Source organism: Bufo gargarizans, chromosome 1 (assembly GCF_014858855.1).
Source record: "Bufo gargarizans isolate SCDJY-AF-19 chromosome 1, ASM1485885v1, whole genome shotgun sequence".
Lineage (NCBI taxonomy): Eukaryota > Metazoa > Chordata > Amphibia > Anura > Bufonidae > Bufo > Bufo gargarizans.
In genome coordinates this window covers 496,276,752-496,302,900 of record NC_058080.1, presented here as the reverse complement: position 1 = coordinate 496,302,900, position 26,149 = coordinate 496,276,752, and the positions used below count along the sequence as shown (strand labels likewise).

The 26,149-nt window shown below is 44.3% G+C and overlaps 1 gene segment (V, D, J or C); it reads left to right on the top strand.

Moving 5' to 3' along the window:
- The first annotated feature begins 13,521 nt into the window (after window positions 1–13,521).
- LOC122928064 lies at window positions 13,522–14,038 on the top strand. The segment is given in 2 exon segments: window positions 13,522–13,631; window positions 13,722–14,038. Coding segments are annotated over 2 exon segments (402 nt in total).
- Window positions 14,039–26,149: the final 12,111 nt, after the last annotated feature.

Sequence of the window (26,149 nt, the reverse complement as noted above, 5' to 3'; positions counted from 1 at the left end):
TTTATACATTGACAAAAATTCATAAGACTTTAGTCAATCCCCCTGGATGCCCCATTGTGGCGTCTACTAATTCTATCCTTACCCATCTTTCAATGGTACGAAAAAAAGCACTGACGCCACTGGTCAAAAAAAACAAAATAATTTTTGTTGGATACAGGTGATTTTCTGATGGTGATAAAATCAGCTATCTTGACACATTGGTCATCAAAAAAGAGGATGGTACTGTAATATGTCTCCAAATATAAAATATTTATGTATGAAAAATGTATCAACCTGATTTGGTAATCCTCTCCAAATCTAGTGTATGCCTATTTGGAGTAAAAAACACCGGGAGGACTCATCACCAGGATTCAACAAGAGTTATATAAAAAATGAATAATGTGATTTATTTTCAGTCTTTATAAGAGTTGATTACTTACAAAAATAAGTTAGGAAAAGTCTTAATCTATTGTCCATGAGTGAATGTTGGTAATCCTTGAAGTATCATTGATGACGGTCAGGAATCCTCTTCTCAAGCTCCATGTGTCTTCCCTTCATCTTCTCCAGCAACCAACAACCCCCAACAGACTTGAGAATGAGTGTCAGAAGACCACACCTTGTCTGTCCCTGTCAGTCATTTATACCATAGATACAGGCGTGTCTTTACTAATGTATGAGCTTATACATTGTCATATATAGTAGACTTCAAATATAGTTCTTGACGTTCCCATACAGACCTCCCATTGCCAAGTGTATTACTATAAATGGTGTCACTGTGTAGTGTAATACATACTTTATATTAAATACCAATTAATATTATATCACATATTATTTAACAGGTACATTGGAGACTGACCAATACCGTAAACCCACAGATAGGAATAACCTCCTACATTATGATAGCGGACATGCTGAGTCTAGAAAAAGAGCTATAACTAAATCCCAACTCCAGAGAGTACAGGGTATTGTATCTGATCAAGAGATGTGTGACACAAGATTGAAAGAAATGTGCTGGAACCAAGACAAAGCCTGCCAATCGTTTGGATGAACATTTATTCAAGCAAAGATGCCTTTGAGTTTCATCTGGACTCAAGTTATTTTTCCTTCATCCCTCAATTATTCCCCCTTTATTTTGCTTTGGAGCCAAAGCCTGGGGTCCCGCTGTATCCATGTAGGAGCACTGTGACATAAAGAGACATTTACACCGCCATACACCACTCTGCATTCCTACTACACCTGGGACACGATAGGAGCCTGTCAACTGCATGTCATACAGACTCACAGTACTGTTTTACTACCGCAGCAGACTCCCTATGCATGTTTCTGCAAGGCACAATGTTCTACACAACTATACAGGCTCTCTGCAGCCAGGAAATGGCTGTTTTTTAACACGAATCATCACTAATAAATTCAGGTCGAATCAAATTTTAGTGGAAAATTCAACAAACCGACTGAATCAAATTTTTGAGAAATTTGTTCATGTCCAGTCCTAATATTGTAGGCAAACTGCAGTTTTGGGAAACCCCAGACCTGTTGCATGTGTGCTTGAAGCTGAAGTCATCTGTGTTCGTCCCATGTCCATATATGCCTACATTGCTGAGAAAAATGTTTGAACGTTTTAATACAGATGTAGCAAGGTTAGCAATCAAGCTCTTAAATCAAATTTCTTAACTCATCGTGTTATCTTGAGACAAAAGCCATTGAAAAGCAATTGAAGGTGTTTGCTTAACGCATTTAGTTTAGATAATACATAAATCATGAGTGTTAAGTCTACTACATCTGTATATGCAAATAAGCCTCTAGGAGCAATGGGAGTCTTGCTGTTACACCTAGAGCCTCTGCTGTCTCTGCAACTTCCGCGCCCTCTGCACTTTGATTGACAAAGCCAGATAATGAAAACATCAGGCCTGTTCCTGTCAAGTGGAGAGGGCGCGGCAGAGAGATCTGAGCCAGCTCGGTGCAATGACAACACAGATGCCTTAAGCTGCCAAGCACACATGCAACAGGTCAGCCAGTTTCTTAGGTACAAATCTGCTGACAGATGCCCTTCAATGTCTTAACAACCACTGTTTAGTTTTTTTTTTACAGTAGCTGTTGAGGTGAATTTTTACAATGCATTGAATTTTTACAGCAGCACTTCAGAAGAAGAATCTAAGCTGTAAGGCTAGTTTCACACTAGCGTTCGGCTGTCCGCTCGTGAGTTCCGTTTGAAGGGGCTCACGAGCGGACCCGAACGCTTCCGTCCAGCCCTGATGCAGTCTGAATGGATGCGGATCCGCTCAGACTGCATCAGTCTGGCGGCGTTCAGCCTCCGCTCCGCTCGCCTCCGCACGGACAGGCGGACAGCTGAACGCTGCTTGCAGCGTTCGGGTGTCCGCCTGGCCGTGCGGAGGCGTGCGGATCCGTCCAGACTTACAATGTAAGTCAATGGGGACGGATCCGTTTGAAGATGCCACAATATGGCTCAATTTTCAAGCGGATCCGTCCCCCATTGACTTTCAATGTAAAAGTCTGGACGGATCCGCTCAGGCTAATTTCACACTTTTTTTGCCAATATAATGCAGACGGATCCATTCTGAACGGAGCCTCCGTCTGCATTAATATGATCGGATCCGTTCAGAACGGATCCGATCGAACGCTAGTGTGAAAGTAGCCTAAATAGGACCCGATTCCTACATTCTCTAAGGCATTGATCCTCCTCTCCCTTAGTAACTGTACATGACCCCAGGGGGAGGGCAACATGAACTTCTATGCATGTTTTCACCCCCCACACCAGTCAAAGAGCAGACTTGCATATGTGGGGGGATCATATTTCTGAAAAAGGTAAAATCAATCCTTCATGTCTTTTCAGGTTCTTTATTTTGACACCACGGCCCAGAGTCTGGATTACAGCATCAAGTAAAACACCAAACACTTGTACCACAAACATCAGCAACACATTATCATTTACTAATAGTGCTTTTTTTTATTTGTAATGCCCTGTTTTACTGCACTTCATGACAGTCACATGAAATTTTCTGCAATGTTGGTTCCCTATCCAGATGACACTATGTGAACAGCACATCTGAGAGGTGGCACAATTAAAAATTGGTTCAATGGGGCACACATAGTGGCGCGATTTGATCACTGTTAGTCACTTCCAGTATTTTCTTTATTATTTAGTGATGTTCGGTTCTTGTATCATTCCATATTCTACTGTGGATATGAATATGAATATGTGATAAGTTCTATCCCTATAAGACCCTGGAATTCCCTGCCAGAAAAGGGCACCCCAATACCTGGTGGCTCACCCGGTAATGGTCTAAATTACACCCTGTTGAAAAAAAATCACTACAAGGGTTCACATGCAGCGAGCTGCAGGGGAGATGGAAAGGATGGGAGTAGTTGGACTCATGTTGGCAGTCCTGGCTATGTTTCTCCCTAGGCAATGTAGTGATTGGAAGGATGCACCTTTTGTTCCCTTTGGGGTATAACCTGGTTTGGGGGCTCCTGTCCAGTGTTAGGTGGGGTGCCCTTGGCGTAGATGATTTTTTTAGGAGCAAGGCAGGGTCCCTGAATGATGTGACAGCAATGCATGGTTTGGTGCATGCAGTAGGGAGTCCACTGTACTATAATGACAGTTCAATAGATGGTTGACAAAGGCACTTTACACATTTAGTGCAGTCCAAGGCTGTATATGGGAAACCTTTATTTGTAATAAAGCTTTATACTCTGGTGCCACTATCAGCATTGGTGTTAAATAATACTCATCATGTCCGGCCTGGAACTTTTAATTGCTCAGGTTAGGGCCGCTGCAGCCAGTAATGGCGAGCAGTGGGTTCAGGAGACCCTACAAGCGGTTCTGCAAGGCAGTGGGCAGGCGGAGGTGGCTCCGGTCAGTAGGGAGAGAGCGAGGAGGTCTAGGCCCCCAGAGCGGTTGAGCCCGGATTATGCGCCTCGTGTCCTGCGGCGCCTAAGGAGCCCCCTCAGGACCCTCCAGCACGTTTGCAGGGCAGTGGAGCCGGCGGCCGCGCTGGGAGGAATCGTGCTCGACGGCCAGACACAGCGAGAGAATGAAGGGTTAACCCCCTGCCTTGCTCTCTGTCAGTGGGTGCGGCGCTAGGCGATGGAGCGGTGGCTCCCCAACAGCTTACCTGTGGCAGGGAATTGAGCAGGAGGACATCTGGAGACAGAGTCGCAGTGCAGGGCCGGCGAGCGGGCTCCAAGGCATCACAGTTCAGAGGAAAGCAAGCTGAGCAGCAGGAGACGAGACAAGCCAGGTCAGAGCTGGTGTCGGCAGCGAGAACCTCTAGTGGGAGCCAGAGGTACTGCAGGAGAAGAGGGAGAAGTGATCCTTCTACGGCTCCTCCCCCCAAGATGTCTGCGGTGGGGGAAGGGAGCCTTCAGTGTAATATAACAGCGGACCAGGCAGCAAGGGGGGAAGATCCAGTACCATCAGTCACTGACATGCGGCCACCTGCTGGTGGGCCGGACACTGAAAGGAATGAAGAGGATGATCCTGATCTTTGTGGACTTGGAGGCAGGACTCCAGCATCGCCATCTGAGGTGGAAGGTGAAGTGTCCCAGGATTCGGAGGATGGATGGGATGCGACGTCCGGGGCTGCGGCTGAGCTGGCGGCTGTTGACTCCGGGGTCGTACAAGAACACGGTTGTCTGCTGGGATCCATCCCCAGGGACAGCCAGGTGAGAGCGGGTCACGAGGGGGCGGGGTTTTGGGTTATGTTGCGGGGGAGGGTGTGTCAAGTATTGGTGGGGCCAGCAGGGCGGTGCAGGAATTACTGGCGGGTTTGGCTGTTTTGGTAGCAATGGTGGGTTCAGGGGTAGTGCCTTCTCCTGAGGCGGTGTGGGCACCGGCGGATAGGGCCAGTTTGGGATCCAATGTGGTTGCGGGTCAGACTGGAGTGGTTTGGGGGAGCACCATTCCCCAAATGGTTTCCGTGCCAGCGGCAGTTGTGTCGGTAGCTACACCGGCGGCGGAGGCGGCATCTAGCTCGGTGCGGTTAACGGATGCAGCAAAAGGGGAAGTTTATGTGTGCTTTGAGGGGCCGTTGGGGGCTCATTTGAAGCCGGAGATTAAAGAGAAGATTCATAGATATGAATATGTTGAGATTTTTTCCCTCTTACCGTTAGAGAAGTTCAATCTTGATAGAGTAAAGCCGGGCGAGAGCAAGAAGGAGGAGGAGGAAAGGCGTCGGAATCATTTGATTCCGCGCACATCCGAAAATTGGTCAGAGGCTTTTGCAATATTGGCGAGTGCCATAGGGGAAAAGCGCCGGAACATTGCTCCGCGCTTTTTGGGTATATGGACTCATTTGGGGAGGCGTATCGAGTGTATGGTGGCGGGTGTGGCTGAGATATGACGAGCAATTCCGCCAGCGCAGGGCAATCCGGCCCAGTATAAGGTGGCACCACAAGGATATCAGTCTGTAGATGCAACTTATGGCTCCTAAGGGTGGGGCGCAGGGTGGGATGTCGGGGGTACTTTTGCAGCAGAGTCGCCTTCTGGCAGTTCAACGAGGGGCATTGTAAGTTCTTGTCCGACTGCCGTTTTAAACACGAATGTTCGGGATGTGAGGGCTACCATAGTTTTAGCCGGTGTTTTAAACGGGGAAAAGGGAAGGGAAGGAGACTGCTCAGAAAAGGTCTGACGCCGGTGAGAGTGGAAGAGATGCCTCCGTTCCTAAACACATACCCTAAGAGTACGGCAACGGAATTGCTGAGGAAAGGATTTGTGAAAGGTTTTAGGATCCCGTGCACGTAATTTGGGGTTGGGGGTAGTGTACGGAATTTTGTGTCAGCTCTATCTAGGCCGGGAGTCGTGCGTGAAAAGATCGAGAAGGAAGTTGAGGTTAGGGCGGGCAGAGTCCATTGCCAGACTTGCGCATATCGCCGTTGATGTTGGTACCCAAAAAAGAGTCAAATAAGTTTCGGCTCATTCATCATCTGTCTTATCCTCTGGGAGTTCGGTGAACGATGGTATAGATCAGGAGCTTTGTTCTGTGTCTTATACATCTTTCGACAAAGCTGTTGCTTGGGTGCGGCGTTTAGGGCAGAGCACGTTATTGGCAAAAAATGGATATAGAGGCGGCTTTTTGTCTGCTTCCTATTCATCCAGAGAGTTTTCACTTGTTGGGTTTCAAATGGGAGGGGCAGTTTTATGTTGTTCATGGGGCCGGCTGGCATGCGGACTTGTTCTATTTTGCTGCATACGATGAAGCGTGTGGCGGCTGCGTTTGAGGTCCCGTTGGCTCCCGAGAAGACGGAAGGCCCTGCGACTGCTGTAAAATTTTTGGGCATTGTCATTGACACGGTTAAGATAGAATGTCGTTTGCCAGAGGAAAAATTTAGTAACTTATTAATGGAAGTTGAGAGTTTGCGGAGGGCTAAGAAGGTGCAGTTGCGTAGGATTCAGTCGGTTTTGGGTAAGCTGAACTTTGCGTGCCGGATTTTTGGCAGGGTTTTTTGAAGGCGCTTGGCTATGGCAACGGCGGGCGTGGTCTAACCTTCCCATTATGTGAGATTGTCTGCGGAGGTGAGGGTGGATTTGGCGGTGTGGGAGAAATTTTTGGCGCACTACAATGGTAGGTCGGTGTGGATGGACGGGCATATCTCCAACGTTGACTTAGAACTTTTTACTGACGTGTCTGGTTCTTGCGGGTTTGGTGCTTATTGTCAAGGGGAATGGAGCGCGGGGGCGTGGCCTGAGGAATGGCAGCGGGCTGGCTTAATTTCCAACATGGCGTTATTGGAACTGTTTCCTATTATTTTGACAGTTGAATTGTGGGGGGACTTGCTGCGGAATAAGTGAGTGCGTTTTAGCTGTGACAACATGGGTGTAGCCCAGGCTATCAATTTGCAATCGGCAAGTTCCCCGCCGGTGATACGTTTGTCGCTGCATTTGGTTGTACGGGCTTTGTTGTTAAATGCGTGTTTTGTTGCTGTTCACGTTCCAGGTGTTGAAAATTCTGTGGCTGACACGCTTTCTCGTTTTCAGTGGGGTCGTTTTCGTCGACTGGTGCAGTAGAGCGGGGGCACCTGTGTCCTCAGTTGCTCTGGCAGTCAGTGAGTACCAGTACGTGGTCTGCTTAAACCGCTGTGTGGTCCTTATGGGAACAGTTGATTGAGAAAGTTGGGTGTTGTGATACAGCAGATTTTACGATCCTATTGATTTATTTTGTGGGTTTAGCATTTAGCGATGGATTGTCTTATTCTGTGGTGGCGAAGAGGGTGTCGGCGGTTTCCTTTTGGTTACCTATGTGGGGTGTGGGGGATGTTTCAAAATGTTTCCTGGTGCGTCAAGCTTTAAAAGGTTTCCGGCGGATTACCTTTAGCAGGGACAGACGACGCCCGGTGTCATATGAATTGTTGCAGAGTTTGTGGGGGCAGGCGGGTGTGATTTGTGAAGCAAGTTATGAAGTGTGCTTGTTTAGGGCAGCGTTTTCATTGGCATTTTTTGGTGCATTCAGGGTATCTAAGTTGGTTGGGTGGAGTAAACTTGGGGCAGGTGGTTTTCAGTGAGGGGATGTAGTACTGTGTGTGGAGGGGTTAAGGTGTTTTTTGCGGAAATCAAAAACTGACCTGGAAGGATCAGTGTTGCGATCACTGGGGGAGTCAGTGGTTTGCCCGGTTCGATGTGTTGGGGATTTTTGGGCGGTAAGGCCGGACATGGCGACCCCTTTTTAGTACATCAGAGTGGGGCGGCATTGTCTCGTTTTCAGTTTGTGGCAATATTCCGGAAATGCTGGGCAGTGGAAGGCCTGGCGGCAAATGAGTTTGCGTCTCACTCATTTAGGATTGGTGCTGCCACCGAAGCATCGAGGTGGGGTCTGGGAGAGGCTGTGATTAGGCGCATAAGTAGATGGGAGTCGACAGGTTTTAGTTCCTACATCCGTCCGCATTTGTTGTCTCATGTGGGCTGAGGGATGGGAGGATGGTGGTTGTTGGTTTTTATCGGTGGTTCTAAGGAATGGTTTTGTTTATGTTGCTGATGTTTTTTATTTCTGTTATTTTACATTTCTTTCAGGGCCCGTTCTGTGTTTAGCCTGGATTTTTGGCCACTCTTATGTGTATTGGGGGGGTCGGAGAGCAGACGTACGAAGGAACGGTAGGCAGTTGGGGTTTGATGTCGGAGAGTTACAGGTTAGATGGATAGGTATACAGGGTTTGATGTGGGGTTCAGTGCTTCCTGAATTTTGGCATCACGCAGCGTTGCATCGCCCCCCGGATATAGTGGTGCTACACGCGGGAGGGAATGACTTGTCCATTCGTCGATCCCGGGATGTGATTAGGGACATCAAGTTGGACTTGTTGAGATTGTTAGCGGATTATCCGGGCTTATTGGTGGTATGGTCGGACATTGTTGCCCGGCAGGCGTGGAGATTTGCGAGGTCCGTGGATAAACTTAACAGAGCACGGGAGAAGGTTAACAGGGAAGTAGGCCGTTTTGTGAGGCGACAAGGGGGTTTTGTAGTGCACCATAAAGAGTTGGAAGGGGCGTCCAGTATGTTTTTAAGGCGTGATGTGTTCATTTGAACGAGATCGGGATTGATATGTGGACTTTGGGCTTGCAGGAAGGTTTGGAAATGGCCTTTAAGGTGTGGAGGGACGAACATAGGAGAGGGGACCCCCATATTCGTCTGGTGACAGGTTAAAGGAGGGATCCTGGGAGGCAAAACTTGGAATAGGTGCATGGCTATATCTGTTGTGGCGTGCATCTAGGACGTTGTGGTGAATGGCAAGCTGGGGGATCCTGTTTGGGCTAATAGCCTGACAGGGGTTTAATTCCAAGAGTTGGTGCCCTTGGGTCGGAGAGTGCGGCCGAGGGTAAGGTTGGATTAAACCTGGATCATGTGAGGAGGTTCACGAGGGGCGAATCTGGTTACTTGGATTGCCTTCTAGGATCCCTTCATGTTCAAATGTTACATATTGTTGTGATGTTGGATTAATATAGGATTGTCGTGGTAATAATGTTTGGTGCAATTTATTGGACTATTTGTTATGCTACTAGGTATTTGTACAATACTTAATTATTGTGTTAATAAATTAAGCTACGGCCTTTTACTCAAGTCATGTGTTTGTGTCTTTTTTGGGTTATATGGGGTTAATTGGTTTAGAGCCAGGAAAATCTTCATCCCACAAAGTCAAAGAAATGTACAAGTATAGGTACCAATTTTTAAAAAAAAATCTTTTGCATAGGCCCAAAAAATTTTATGCACACAAATGGAAAGTTACGGAAAATTGTCACAACAAAAAATACAATTATAGAAAAAAACAATAACGTTTAAAAGAGATGTGAGTAATAGGAGAGAGTGAGTAAGTGTGTGGACAGTGAAGGGAGCAGATACAGATGTGGGTTGTCAAGCTCCCTCCCTAATCCTGCTTAGGTCTCATGCACACGATCATGTCTGTATTGCGCTCTGCAAACCACAGATCTGCAAAATACAGACACCTTCCATGTCAAATCCACATTTTTCGCACTCCCATAACTAGGAGTGACTATTTTCGTTCCAAATATGTGCAGCACGCCAGACCTGCAGGGTATGGGTCATGGTTATGGGCAAACGAGGGTTACTCACTGTTTGTAGGAGAACCCTGGGCAGGCATGCGGCAGTGAAGGAGAGGCTGACACAAAGTTCCTCTGGGGCACACTCTGGATGTAGGGACCAGGCCTGATGGTGGATGAGGTGCCCTGGATGTTGCAGGTTTCTTGAGTGCCTGGGGCAAGGTCCCTTTAAGGATCGTGACGCCAGTGCCTGTAACGGTGGCACATCGATTTCTAGTTGTAATAAGTGAGGTACACAGATGGTATGATGAACCAAACTTCGCTTTACTGGAAAACAGTCCAACTTTGTACAGTAAGATGGCAATACAGTCCCTTGCATCAAGTGCTTCACAAGCAGGCTTATTTCAATACTGACAGGTATAATCTTGGCAAGATACTCAGAGGGTAATAGATCCACGCTTCCCAGCCCAGTCTGCACTATTTCACAGTTATACTGGCTGGCTCTATTCCAAGGCCCATATGCCTAAATGCTGACTCTTATCCTTGGCAAATAATCTTCCTCCCGCATTTATCCTTGCTCTATACTTATAATCCTTCTGCCCTTCAGCTTACTTGAGTTTAGCTGGATACACTGGCTCTGCTTGGCTTGTGGAAAACTGTAGGTTTCTCCCAGGAGGCAAACTATTCTACTGGGGTGACTCTTCTGAGCTAAAAGTAGACTCAGGAACTTCAGGCTGACTAGGCTTCACTTCTAGCCACCTGGACTGCACTAACTCTTCCCTGTCTGGGCCTACCTATATATACTCAGGGCTCTCTAGCTCCCTCTAACGTCTAGGAGGCTGAACTACACCCTAACAGGCCTGATACCCAGATAACACAGGGAAATGAACATAAAATATCACATTAATGCAATAGACATATTAACCCTTGTGTAGTTTCCACCTTTACCTAGTGGGACACTACATATGGACAAGAATAAGACATATTCTATATTTTTTCATAATAGACATACTTTATTTCAAATCTATAGAAATTAATGGATCAATGTGTAATCCACAAAAAATACAGATTGGACATGGATGCAAAATACAGACGTGTATATGAGCCCTTGCATCGCAGTTTTTATAGCTTCAGTTCAAGTCTCATAGAAAATATTAAATTCTTCTACATGTACTAATATGGTCTAAGAGAGGCTGTTATTCCATATATGTCCATGTCACTAGGTTTGGTTAGTATAACACAACCTGTTACCTGTGTCCATGAGCTTCTGTATTACTACTTCCATAGTCATCATTACATCTGTCAATAATAACTGTTACATGGCCTCAACCCATCTATACACTATAGCTGAACGTGTAACGCCCCAGAGTGGCATTACCACATTTTTACCCGGCTACTGTCTTTACTGGTTAACCTCATGTCATCATGTGCAATTATTTAAGGTCCAAACACTGTGCATTTCCTTTTTTGCAACTGTTATGTTCACGTGTTAATTACCTGGTTCACCAGTAGGTGGCAGAAAGCATGGCAGAGATACAGTTAGAAAGAATGGAACCCTTCTTTCCATTCTAACTCTCCCTCTAAGGAGGGGAGGGGACTAGTTAGTTAGAAGTCAGTTTAGCTTACCCCCTGCTAAGGGAAGTTGTGCAGGAGCACTTCCCTGCTGGACATGCCCTATCTAAGCCAGCTAGAGCAGCTTCAGCTCTGCTGGTTATGGAGGCCACAGCCTGAAGCCTCGGAAGCCAGCAGGAGTTTTCCTTGGACAAACCTAGAGACAGACCAGACTACAAAGTGAAGTACAGCATAAAGAAGAAGCTGAGTTCTATAGCCAGAACAGCAGAGCCAAAGAGAAACAGATGTATCAGAGAGGAGTTTGCCTTCCACAGTTTTAATGCTAAAGCCTGCTGGGACCAAGACAAAGTCTGTTGGAGAAACGCTTATGCCAAGTAAAGCTGTTATTGAACTTCATCACAAGGTCTGGACTGAAGTGATTTTTCATCCCTCCAATTCAACTACCCCTTATTTGCTGCTTTGGAAGACAACGCCTGGGGTCCAGCATATCCAGGTAGGAGCATCGTGACACATACATAACCGTAAGGGACATTGTAGGCCACTCGACCATTCCTACACCTGGGTACTACCACAACACCATTTCTTAAAGGGACTCTGTCCCTTTGTTGCTTCACTGCAACTGGTGTCAAGAATATTTCTTAAAGGGACCCTTTGCCGTTGTCAGACGTTGGAAACGTTATTACTGCAGAATAAAGGAAGGTTATTAGTTCTGTACAATACAGATTGTTGTACTATTTTACAATCAGCCATATCGAAAAGAAATATGTAACCAACAATTTGATCTGTTTAAACCAGACAGTAACACATATCCCTTTTTTTCTAATTTGTTTTTACTTTCTGATTACAGACTTTTTTATTCTCTCTTCTGAACATGATTGTGGGGACGGCCATCTTGCCTGAGCTGTTCTTAACAGCATTTAGAAAGCATTAAGAAAATTGCTTTACTGCAGCCACATGGTCCATAGACATAATGGTCAGGAGACTTGTATGGGAGAGTTTTGTAGGCATGCTCTGTGATCTGGGCAGAGGTCATTGTACAAGGAAAGAATAGATAAGATTTGACATCCACCTATTGTCAATGGAGGATCATGTCTTATCTGTCATTCTAATACTGCCTGTAATGATATCACCTCTGTGTATAGATAAGCAGGTAACTGCAGTAAAGTGATTTATACAGACCAAGAAATGGCACCAATTATTAGGCTTGGTGGGCAGTGCATAAACTACAGGATTTTATGGTTTTTGTTCAAAAATATATATTGAAATGTAAAATAAATAAAAAAATGATCAAAAATTATCTAAATTTATTTTAACATAAAAACAAGATTTAAACAATATGTCATTTTCTGAAGACACATTTCCTTTGATTCATGGGCTGATAACCTACCTATATGTTGTCTGGGGAACCAAATATTGCAAGAGGAGTGTCATGTAAATCCTTAGGTTATGTTAACATGGCATGTATACCACAGCAGAAACCGCCAGACGGATCCGCAAAACATGGACATCGGCGATGTGCTTTCCGCATTTTGCATACCGCACATCGCCGGCACTTAATATAAAATGCCTGTTCTTGTCCGCAATTTTTTCGGGAACGGAATTGCAGATCCGGCCAGCACATTGTGCTGCCCCATAGAAATGAATGGGCCTGCAATTCAGTTCCGCAAAATGCGGAACAAAATTGCGGACGTGTGAATGGACCCTTATAGTGATTTTTCTAACAAGGTGTAATAGAGGACATTATAGGTATGCCACCTGGAAGCGGGGTGACCTTTTCAGAGAGATCGCCTGGCAAGTCAAGCAGGGAAAATCCAGGGTCTAACAAGGACAGAGCTAACCACATACACGTTCATCGCCACAGTGGAGACTGGAATGACACAAGACCCGAACCTCACCAAATAGAAAGGGAATACTGAAAGCAGTGAACAGTCAAGAAACTCCACTACTGTGTGTGTCCCACTGGACCTACTTTATATTGTGTATTTTTGTATTTTGTTTTTTTTCTTTATATTTTGTTAATGTTAAAGTTACGTCTGGAGACCAATTTTTTTTTTTTTTTTTACAGTTATTCTGTATTTTAGTCCTGGTACAACCTTCCAAGTATTGGTCTATAATACTGTCTAGAAAAATGTCAATCACAGCTAAACTACATAAACAACAAATACCAATATAGATATTTTTGCTGTAGTTTCTGAGATATTGGTGCAGCGACAGCATACTGGGGCACCACATTAGGGTGAATGGTCAATAAAATACACCACATTTATATCACACTGGACACAACATAAAACGGATGGTCATGTCTTTATAAAAATGATTTTGGAAACTGAAAGCAGTGAGAAATTAACCATAGTATCCATTCCAGTCCCATCTACAGCATCATACACATACTGTATATAATAGAGGCAGCATTGTATATATGTCACACAATATGGAAATGCAGTGACGTCACCTCCTGTTGTGTGACATCTCATACATAATAAGCCAGTGCTGATGGATCACACATCACCTCCTAGAAGTCACCCAGCAGCCATGAAGACCTTCCTGCTCCTCTTTCTATCACTGGCCTGCTTGTCAGGTGACATTACTAGTACATTAGAAGAAAGATATTACTAGCGCTATGAGGAGATGATTATAGGGATGTGACCTTATTCTCTGTATTTTCCAGGTGTCCAGTCTCAAGAACAACTTGTCCAGTCATCAGACCCAGTGGTGATAAAGCCTGGGAATTCCCATAAACTCTCATGTAAAGCGTCTGGATTCACCTTCAGTAGCTATGGCATGCACTGGGTTAGACAGACTCCTGGCGGAGGATTACAGTGGGTCTCTGCTATTGGTACTCCCACTACCACATACTATGATGATTCTGTTAAAGGACGATTCACAATCTCCAGAGATAACAGTAATAACATGGTATATCTACAAATGGACAATGTGAAGACTGAGGACACTGCCGTCTATTACTGTGCTAGAGATTCACACTGATAGAAGACAATGTCTGAGTGTGACATAAACCTTCAGACACTTTCCTCATTCATTCACTAGGTGGCAGCACATATTCTATAATTACAGTGAAATAACAGTGTCATCCATCCAGTTAAGTCACAATAACCATCAGTGCGGCTTCTACTTCTGCCCTGTATTGTTCTGTTATATAAATGCAAACATTTTATCTGAGTTCTTCAAAGGTCCCTAATTATAAGCAAAGTCCACACCGAGGCATCTCCCCTCAGCTGACTCTAAAAGGAGATCCATTCAGGGTTGCCAACTGTCCAGAAATTTCTGGACAGTCAGTAAAAATTGGCAACTCTTTTCCTGTGTCTTTGAAAAAAAAACAGATGTGTCTGACTAGATTATTTTGGTAGTAATTATAATCATTTTACATCTCACAGTAAATGCTGGTAATGAGTTCTTATCACTATACTGAGCTATAGACATGCATACCTTCCAACCATCCCACCAGACAGTCCCGGATTTCAGTGCCTACGGTCCCGATATGGGGGAGGTATGTCCCGCTCTCTGGCAGCTGTCCCTGCATCCATAGGAAGCAGACAGTTGCCTGTAATGATGAAGCAAGAGCTGCCCTTCGTCTCTCTGCTTTATCATTCCAACCCCCGTCACTCCGTTGGGGCATGGCAGGGGGCAGGGTCGGCTGGTGAGCTTACATGTCCTGCTTTTGGTGTTGCTGCTGCTGGGAAGCAAGGTAAGTATGTGGAGTTGTTGTTGTTTTTTTACTGACTGTGAAGGGTTCACAGCTAGGAATATTACTGCCCGTGAAGGGGGCACAGCTGGGCATATTACTGCCTGTGAAGGGGACACTTTAGTGGGCATATTACTATCATGGGGCACTTTACTGGACAAATTACTATCAGGGGGCACTTTACTGGGCATATTACTGTCAGGGGGCACTTTACTGGGCATTTTACTGTCAGGGGACACATAACTGGGCATCACTACTGTGAGGGGGAATATATCTGGCCATAACTACTGTGAGGGGGCATATATCTGGGCATTGCTACTGTGAGGGGGCACATATCTGGGCATCGCTACTGTGAGGAGCACGTATCTGACCATAACTACTGTGAGGGGGCACAATGTGGGCATAACTACTGTGAGGAGTCACATATCGGAGCATAAATACTATGAGGGGGCACATATCTGGTCATAACTACTGTAAAGGGGGCACAATGCTGGCATAACCGTGGCATAAAGGAGGAATAATTACTATGTGGGGGTATTTAGGGGACTGGGTGAGATAAGGTGTTTAGTTATGTTTTACGCAGGGTTAGAGGCGTGGACCAGTGCTGAAAAAATGTGGCTTCATGTGCCGCACATAATGTTCCTATCCTTTTTTTTTTCAAAAGATGGGCATAACGGATATGTATAATCTTTACAATTCATTATGATTTTCCAATTTGTCCATAAAAAATGAGGTGATGCTTTCAGTGGTACCATTGTGGGTTACATGGTACTTTTTGATCACTTGCTACTACACTTTTTGTAAGGCAAAGTGACAAAAAAGGCTATTTTTGCGGGTTTTTTTTATTATTTTTTACAACTTTTTTTTTACTATACCTAATATATCATTTTTTTATTTTTGTTTGCAATCTTACACAATGAAAGCATTTTTGAAAAAGAGACTTTTTTTTATTTTTCTGCCAATCGTCTTTTTTTTGGGGGGGGGGGCTAATTTATTTGACATTTTCAATGCTACTGAAGTAATTTATATGACATTATATGACATTTTCAGTGTTACCATTGGTACCATTGTGGGGTACATTTTGATCGCTTGCTACTACATTTTTAGTAAGGCAAAGTGGGCAAAAAAATGTATTATGGGTAAGGATGCTTTTTTACTTGAAACTTTTTTTTTTTATTATAAAAAACACTTTTTTAATTTTTTGCTACTTTTGATTTTTGTTCCACTGTAGGACATTAACTTTTAGGGGGTCTGATACCCTCTACAATGCATTGCAATACATGTGTATTGTAATGCATTGACTGTCAGTGTATTACAAGGGACTGGGTCTCATAGGCTTCTGTAGAAGGCAAGCCAATGCCTGTGAATAGCACTGGGCTGCTTTCTCAGCCATAGGGTCACCGTAGAGCAGGGACCCAATGGGGATGCGGAGGGAACCCTCTCCCTCCACACATGCCGCGGTCAGCGGTCAGCGCTAACCACAGCATATGAAGGGTTAAAGCGCTTGCATTGGTCATTGGACATGGAATTCATACGGAGTAATTTCTATTTTGTTGAGCCCTATTGAAGTGAATAGTTCTGCATATGGGTTGTAAAAAAAATACAGAATGGACAGGCAAAAGTGATAGCAGAAAATAATGGGTCTGTGCATGTATGTCTGAGGTTCAGTAAATACATAAAAGACTAGAGAACTTCCACTACATGATTGTATTGCAGTGTCTGTATTCCCTCCAGGGAGCCCATAGACATAGCAACTTGGAGTAGGATCTGTTAGCCCAACTGCTCAACCTTCATGTGCCATTCGGGAAGAGAAGGAGGGTTAGTACTAAGCCAATTAAAGGGGAATTAGTAGTCTAGAGGCTTGAACCAACAAAGTAGGGAGATCAGATGCTGCTGGGGTCCAGTCCTTCAACAGCAACTATAGTAGTACCGAAGCGGGCGAAAGCCGGATGGAGGTAACACAGATGGCTTTGACTTTGTCTTAAAGGGATTCTGTCACCTCCCCTAAGGCAAAAAACGATTTAAAAGCAGCCATGCAGCACAGCTTACCTGGATTAGGCTGTGCTGTTCTATCTTGAAATCCGTCCAGCAGTTACTTCAAAAAACGAGTTTGATCCATAAGGAAATGCGTCCTGAAGGTGCCCAGAGGGGCGTTTTTTTCTTCTGAGAGAGCCCAGGACCGCCCCTCTTTCAGTGCCCAGCCCGCCTTCCTAGTACTTTCTAACCGCCGCCCCCAGCCTGCCACAGCCTCCCCTCCCTCTCCTCCCCCTCCCTCACGGCGAACGAAGTCTCGCACAGGCGCAGTAACCACTGAGGGCTGCGCCTGTGCGATCATCAGGAGACTGAGGGCGGCAGCTTCAACTTCGTCACTGGGCATGCGCCGAGCCCAGTGACGTCCGATATTAGCTCTTTCCCTCAGTCAGTCTTGTAGGAAGCGCAGAGGATTGCCGATCGGCTGCTGCACCCTGCGCTTTCTCCAGTCTGCCTGCCTTTACTTAATATAATAATACCTAATTCGCCCCAACAAATAATTATTTCTTTCCTGAAGGGAGGGTGGGGAAAGAAATCGCTGGCCGTCTTCACTGTGGCAGGCAGACTGTAGAAAGCGCAGGGTGCAGCAGCCGATCGGCAATCCTCTGCGCTTCCTACAAGACTGACTGAGGGAAAGAGCTAATATCGGACGTCACTGGGCTCGGCGCATGCCCAGTGACGAAGTTGAAGCTGCCGCCCTCAGTCTCCTGATGATCGCACAGGCGCAGCCCTCAGTGGTTACTGCGCCTGTGCGAGACTTCGTTCGCCGTGAGGGAGGGGGAGGAGAGGGAGGGGAGGCTGTGGCAGGCTGGGGGCGGCGGTTAGAAAGTACTAGGAAGGCGGGCTGGGCACTGAAAGAGGGGCGGTCCTGGGCTCTCTCAGAAGAAAAAAACGCCCCTCTGGGCACCTTCAGGACGCATTTCCTTATGGATCAAACTCGTTTTTTGAAGTAACTGCTGGACGGATTTCAAGATAGAACAGCACAGCCTAATCCAGGTAAGCTGTGCTGCATGGCTGCTTTTAAATCGTTTTTTGCCTTAGGGGAGGTGACAGAATCCCTTTAAATCTGAAACCAATAATTACCTATGAGTGGACAGAACCAAAGAAATATGGCCTAATGAGCCCACAGCCTGAGAGCAACGCCAGCAAGCGCATCTTTCCCCATCAACGTCATGCGATGCAATTTGCTAAGATCATTGTACCATCTAGTCATGGTCTTATAAGAGAGCTCCTGAATTTTGCTATAGCATGAGAGGTAGTGTCGAGCGAGCATGCTCTGCCGAACTGCTGTTCGGCTCGAGCATTGCTATGCTCGGCAGATCCGAGTACTCAGCCGAATACTACGGGTGCTCAAGTACAATTTAATACAATGAAAGTCAATGGGAGACCCGGTCAATAAACCAGGCACCCCCTGCTCTAAAGAAAACAGGGTGTCTGGTTCACAAAAAAAGGTTAGAAATTGATGGAAACCCCATCAAAATGGTTTGGAAACAGCATTAAAAGAATAGCTGAATGCGTCTTAGACTCCTATTATGTACAAAATACAATAGACAACCACACAAAGGCTATATGCCAAAAGCCAGTTACTGTATATGCAAGCCATCAATCTATCCATGAGACAGGTGACAGGCTGAGTCAGCATACCTTACAATTAGGGTTGATCAAACCCGAACTGTAAAGTTCGGGTTCGTACCGAACTTCAGGATTTTTGGACCCCGGCCCCAACCAGAACATTTCAGTAAAAGTTCGGGTTCGGTTTTCAGCGATTTCTTAGCGCTTTTTGAACTCAGCGATCTACATAGATTTAGTTGCGTGGGCGCAGTGCACAATCTTTTTACCCTGCCCTGAGCCCAGTGACAGAGAAAAATAACTTTATCCGTCAGTTAGGTGGACGGCGGCGGCCATTTTATGCAAGCTCAATGCACCAGCACAGCAGATGTGCTTTTGTGACATTCAAATCCAAGCTTGAAATACTGCAATAATAATCTGGCTTTGAAAAAACACCAATTTTTGGCAATATCCTACATTGGGCGCCTTTGCAGGATTACACAGTGTGCAATTTAAGCTAGAAATAAAGCTATAATTTGTGGGGGGGTTTAAAAACACCTTTTTGGGGCAAAATACACTATTTTACAGCCCTTGCTGCATCTGCACGTGTGAAATTAAAGCGTTATATACAGATTTCATATTCTGTTAGTAAAAAAATAATTTTTGGGCAATACTTAATTTTGCAGCCCTTGCTGCATCTGTGATTGTTAAAAACAAGTTTAAAATAGTTAAATGATTTTCTGGCTTTGACAAAACACCCATATTTGGCAATACCCTTCATTTTGGTCCTCTGCCGCATTAGTCAGTGTGCAATTTAAGCTATTAATACAGCTATAATTTTCTGGGTTAAAAAAAACAGCCTTTTTGGGCAAAATACACTATATTACAGGTCTTACTGCATCTGCACGTGTGATATTCAAGAGTTATATACTGCTGTCATATTCTGTTATAAAAAAAACCCAATAATAATAATACCCTTCATTTTGCAGCCCTTGCTGCATCTGTGATTGTTAAAAAGAAGTTTAAAATAGTTAAATGATTTTCTGGCTTCGACAAAACACCCATTTTTGGCAATACCCTTCATTTTGGTCCTCTGCCGCATTAGTCAGTGTGCAATTTGAGCTAGAAATACAGTTATAATTTTCTGGGTTTTAAAAAACACCCTTTTTGGGCAAAATATACAATTTTACCGCCCTTGCTGCATCTGCACGTGTGAAATTCAAGGGTTATATATTAAACAAACCCCCATTTTAGGCAAAATACACAATTTTGCAGCCTTTGCTGCATATGTCATTGTGAGTTATACCCTTTAGATACTGTGGTTCTATTCTGCTATTAGCAAAACACCCATTTTGGGCCAAAAACTGTAATTGCGGCCTAGTCTGGATCTGTACGTGTGAGATACACACTTTACATACTGTGGTTCTATTCTGCTATTAATAAAACATCCATTTTGGGCAAAAAATGTTTAATTGCGGCCTAGTCTGCATCTGTACGTGTGAGATACATGTCATGGATGATCCGCGAGAATACTGAACCGTCCTCCCAATATTATCAATATCCCTATCCCTTATCGATCAATGGGTCTATTAAACAGTATTTATTTCCATAGGCCCCAGAACCTACAATCTGATTACTCAGAGCGTCTCCTCCTGTGTACCCAGAGAACAAAATAGTCCTTTTGTTCAAGTCAGTCAATAGATGCCCAGCAGATAACGTAATTACAGCTGGCTTCCTCAGGTTGGCCCTACACAAAAGAACTTCCCTTTCTGCAGAGATATCACAGCTAGGTGTGAAGACTGCACCTGGGGGGAGCCATTTGGTGTCGCTGCCATAAGGAGCTTGTAGGCTAGCTTGAGTCAGTCAGGCCGGCACCAAGGTTCCCAGATTGAAACATGAATCTGAGATATGATTTTTACCTTTTTAAGAGAGACCATGCATCTTACGGATGTAAAAATTACATAATCGTGTCACTCAGAATTCACTGGACATTTACATATGACAAACATAACTCTAGGAGATGCCCAGGTAAAGTTATGGTGTTACCCCATCATAGAACCAGGTATAATCGTCATATTTGCATCCCTGGACTCCATATTTTGTGGGGAATGCGAATCTGTGCTTGTTACTTATGTACAGCGGAGACATCCCGAGATATGGCACATACCATATTTCAGAACTGGCATTCATCTCAGAAATACAGCTTGCCCCAGCAGGCGGACTCTCAATTCCCCGCCTTGATTCTGGGACCCTTATAACATGGGCCTAGAATCTGATAAAGGAGTTCTCCACTTTTAACAACACCTGAAGAGGGCCTCAGCCAGAGAACCCGTGGGCTGTAGGCATATTTGGATTGTAACACTCTGGACAAAGGCTTTCTTGGACTTTTCCCCTGCAACGGACTATTTTACCATAGACATCTCTTCTGCGGAAAATACGTATTTTCTTTCTTTTCTCCCTTTTTGTTTATTGGACTATACTTTCCTTGATTATTGTCTTAATAATTACTGTACATATTGATAATTTGTATATATATATATATATATATATAAAAAGAAAAAGTCCAATGGGAGCACCAGCCAGAGTGTGGGTGCAAGTCCAACACAGGGCAGCGGCAAACCCCAAAATTGTACAAAGCGAAGAAGTAGGACTGCACTCCAAATGTGGTAAAATAGCAGTGATTTATTCACCCATAATATGGCAAGTCTTGCAACGTTTCGGCTCACAAGAGCCTTCCTCAAGCTTGAGGAAGGCTCTTGTGAGCCGAAACGTCGCAAGACTTGCCATATTATGGGTGAATAAATCACTGCTATTTTACCACATTTGGAGTGCAGTCCTACTTCTTCGCTTTATATATATATATATATATATATATAATAAAGGACCTCCAAGTCATTTCTCTAGCCTTATGCCTGTTTTCAAACACTGCAAAAACTTACCCTAGCCTCTCCGAAGGGAAAGCTACTCGGTTCTGTTATCTAGATAGTGGGTTCCTTGCTCCCATAAATTGCAAGGTGGTGGCAGTGAAACTACCCTGTGTGTGGTTCCGGTCCGGTCGCTCACACGCTTACTTGCGGTCAATCGGCGGTCCAATCCCTGCGCTTTCAGACTATCGACTGTACGGACTCAAGTTAGACTGTCGGTGTGCTGAAAGTGGCTGGGAGGCCTGTTTGCGCATTGACCACTCGGGGCGCTGTGACGCTTTCGTGACATATTGTGGCCGCGGCGGTCGCAGTTTGTCACAATACACACTTTAGATACTGTGGTTCTATTCTGCTATTAATAAAACACCCTTTTTGGGCAAAAAACTTTAATTGCGGCCTAGCCTGAATATGTACATGTGAGATACACCCTTTACATACTGTGGTTCTATACTGATATTAATAAAACACCCATTTTGGGAAAAAATATATTAATTGCGAACTAGTCTTGATCTGTACGTGTTTGATACAAACTTTAGATACTGTGGTTCCATTCTGCTACTAATAAAACACCCTTTTTGGGCAAAATACACAATTTTACAGCCCTTGCTGCATCTGCACATGTGAAATTAAAGGGTTATATATTAAACAAACCCCCATTTTGGGCAAAAATAATAATTTTGCAGCCTTTGCTGCCCATTTTGGGCAAAAATCTTTAATTGCGGCCTGGTCTTGATCTGTACGTGTGAGATACACCCATTACATACTGTCGTTCTATTCTGCTGTTAATTAAACACCCATTTCAGGCAAGATCCTAAATGTGATGTGGCCCAGGTCGTGGTGCTGCTGATGGAGCTGCTGTTGCAGGGAGAGGACGTGGTCGATCTGTGCCAGCTACACGCACAAGTGAAACACCTTCCTCAGGTGCGAGTAGGCGACAGAACCTGCAGTGGTATTTGGTCGGGCCTAATGCGGCTCTACAAATGGTGAGCCCACAACAAGCACAGGCGATAGTAGATAGGGTTGCTGACAGTGGATCCAGTTCCTTCACATTGTCTCCCACCCAGTCTCCTGCTGAAAGATCAGAGTTGGCACCTGCAGCCGATGTCCATCAGTCTTTCACCTCACCCCTTTGCAAATCAGCCAAGCAGTCTGAGCCCCAAGTCGTGCAGCAGTCTCTTCTGCTTTTTGATGACTCTGTTAGCAGGGTTTCCCAGGGCCATCCACATAGCCCTGCCCCAGAGGTGGAAGAGATGCCCAACCACTTATGTTTCAAGAGGAGTACATGGGAGGACCATCACAGCACGTCTCGTATGATAATGAAACACAGATGCCAACTGCTGGGGCTTTCGAAAGTGTGCAGACCGACAGGGGTGAAGACTGGGTGGAAGATGGGTGTGGAGGACGATGAGGTCCTCGACCCCACATGGAATCAATGCGAGTGACCTGTGTAGTTCGGAGGAAGAGGCGGTGGTCACACAGAGCCACCAGCACAGCAGAAGAGGGAGCAGGGTGCAAAAGAGGAGCGGCCGTCCCCTAGACAGTACGCCTGCTACTGGCCGCCACAGCAAGGGACCGAGCACACCAAAGCCAGCTCCAAGGAGTTCCCTGGCGTGGCAGTTCTTCAGACAATGTTCTGACGACAAGACACGAGTGGTTTGCACGCTGTGAAATGAGAGCCTGAAGCGAGGCATAAACGTTCTCAACCTAAGCACAACCTACATGACCAGGCATTTAAGTGCAAAGCACGAGCTGCAGTGGAGTAGACACATCAAAAAACAAGAAAGGTCTCTGGCTCCTCCTGCTTCCTGATCTGCTGCAGTCTCGGCCTCTTCAACCACCTCTAGAGTGACAATGCCACCTACCACCCAGCAAACAGGGTGGGGGGACAAACCCCACACCGCACAGGAGCTGTGGATGGGCCTTGAACAACAGACAGACGAGTGGTTGCTGCCAGTGAGCCTCAAGCCCGGCCTGGTGGTGTGCGATAATGGGCGAAATCTCGTAGCAGCTCTGGGACCAGCCGGTTTGACACACACATCCCTTGCCTGGCGCATGTGCTGAATTTGGTGGTGCAGAGATTCCTTAAAAATTACCCCGATATGTCAGAGCTGCTGCATAAAGTGTGGGCCGTCTGTGCGCGCTTTCGGCGTTCTCATCCTGCAGTTGCTCGCCTGTCAGCGCTGCAGCGTAACTTGTAAGTATAGTGGGCACTCAATATCTGGCACTCCGTGTTGGGTACAACAGATTTAATCAGATAAAACAATATTATCAAATCAATTACATACATAAAAAACTTGCAAAATATTCCCAATTATATGACAGTACAATTCATTAAAATGTTTCTATATATATTCATATAATATTCCTAGAGGTTAATAAAAAAAAAAATATATATATATATAGATATATATATATTCACATTTATTTCATAAAAGTCCCTTTAATATCTTCCGCAAAAATTAGTGCAATTGATAAGATATACAATGTATTATGCACTGAGCTTTGGCAATAAGCGGATGAACATTGCCAAAGCTCAGTGCATAATACATTGTATATCTTATCAATTGCACTAATTTTTGCGGAAGATTTTAAAGGGACTTTTATGAAATAAATGTGAATATATATATATATTTTTTTATTAACCTCTAGGAATATTATATGAATATATATAGAAACATTTTAATGAATTGTACTGTCATATAATTGGGAATATTTTGCAAGTTTTTTATGTATGTAATTGATTGTTTTATCTGATTAAATCTGTTGTACCCAACACGGAGTGCCAGATATTGAGTGCCCACTATACTTACATTTTCAGGTGAAATTCACCAATTTTTGGGTTTGATATACCACTGCTATACCTAGTAGACAGTTTAAAAAATTCACAAATTGGTCTGTTACATTTTTGGGTGAAATTAACCATTTTTGGGCTGTGATATACCCCTGCTCTACCTAGTTGACAGCTTAATAAATTTCACTAATTTTTATTTTACATTTTTGGGTGACATTAAACAACTTTTGGCTGTGATAGACCCCTGCTCTACCTAGTAGACAGTTTAATCAATTTCACAAATTTTTCTGTTACATTCTTGGGTTGACATTTTACAATTTTTGACGTAAATAAACCCCTACTCTACATAGTTGAAAGGGACTTAAATTTCTAAAATTCGTCTTTAATTGGCCCTTTCCTTCGATCCTTCTGCTTTAACCACTTCAGCCCCGCTAGGTGAAACCCCCTTCATGACCAGAGCACTTTTTACACTTCGGCACTACACTACTTTCACCGTTTATCGCTCGGTCATGCAACTTACCACCCAAATGAATTTTACCTCCTTTTCTTCTCACTAATGGAGCTTTCATTTGGTGGTATTTTATTGCTGCTGACATTTTTACTTTTTTTGTTATTAATCAAAATGTAACGATTTTTTTGCAAAAAAATGACATTTTTCACTTTCAGCTGTAAAATTTTGCAAAAAAAACGACATCCATATATAAATTTTTCGCCAAATTTATTGTTCTACATGTCTTTGATTAAAAAAAAATGTTTGGGCAAAAAAAAAATGGTTTGGGTAAAAGTTATAGCATTTACAAACTATGGTACAAAAATGTGAATTTCCGCTTTTTGAAGCAGCTCTGACTTTCTGAGCACCTGTCATGATTCCAGAGGTTCTACAATGCCCAAACAGTAGAAAACCCCCACAAATGACCCCATTTCGGAAAGTAGACACCCTAAGGTATTCGCTGATGGGCATAGTGAGTTCATAGAACTTTTTATTTTTTGTCACAAGTTAGCGGAAAATGATGATGATTTTTATTTTTTTTATTTTTCTTGCAAAGGCTCATATTCCACTAACTTGCGACAAAAAATAAAAAATTCTAGGAACTCGCCATGCCCCTCACGGAATACCTTGGGGTGTCTTCTTTCCAAAATGGGGTCACTTGTGGCGTAGTTATACTGCCCTGGCAATTTAGGGGCCCAAATGTGTGAGAAGAACTTTGCAATCAAAATGTGTAAAAAATGACCGGTGAAATCCAAAAGGTGCACTTTGGAATATGTGCCCCTTTGCCCACCTTGGCAGCAAAAAAGTGTGACACATCTGGTATCGCCGTACTCAGGAGAAGTTGGGGAATGTGTTTTGGGGTGTCATTTTACATATACCCATGCTGGGTGAGAAAAATATCTTGGTCAAATGCCAACTTTGTATAAAAAAATGGGAAATGTTGTCTTTTGCCAAGATATTTCTCTCACCCAGCATGGGTATATGTAAAATGACACCCCAAAACACATTCCCCAACTTCTCCTGAGTACGGCGATACCAGATGTGTCACACTTTTTTGCTGCCAAGGTGGGCAAAGGGGCACATATTCCAAAGTGCACCTTTCAGATTTTGCAGGCCATTTTTTACACATTTTTATTGCAAGGTACTTCTCACACATTTGGGCCCCTAAATTGCCAGGGCAGTATAACTACGCCACAAGTGACCCCATTTTGGAAAGAAGACACCCCAAGGTATTCCGTGAGGGGCATGGCGAGTTCCTAGAATTTTTTATTTTTTGTCACAAGTTAGTGGAAAATGATGATTTTTTTTTTTTCTCTTTTTTCCTTACAAAGTCTCATATTTCACTAACTTGCGACAAAAAATAAAAAATTCTAGGAACTCGCCATGCCCCTCACGGAATACCTTGGGGTGTCTTCTTTCCAAAATGGGGTCACTTGTGGCGTAGTTATACTGCCCTGGCAATTTAGGGGCCCAAATGTGTGAGAAGAACTTTGCAATCAAAATGTGTAAAAAATGGCCTGCAAAATCTGAAAGGTGCACTTTGGAATATGTGCCCCTTTGCCCACCTTGGCAGCAAAAAAGTGTGACACATCTGGTATCGCCGTACTCAGGA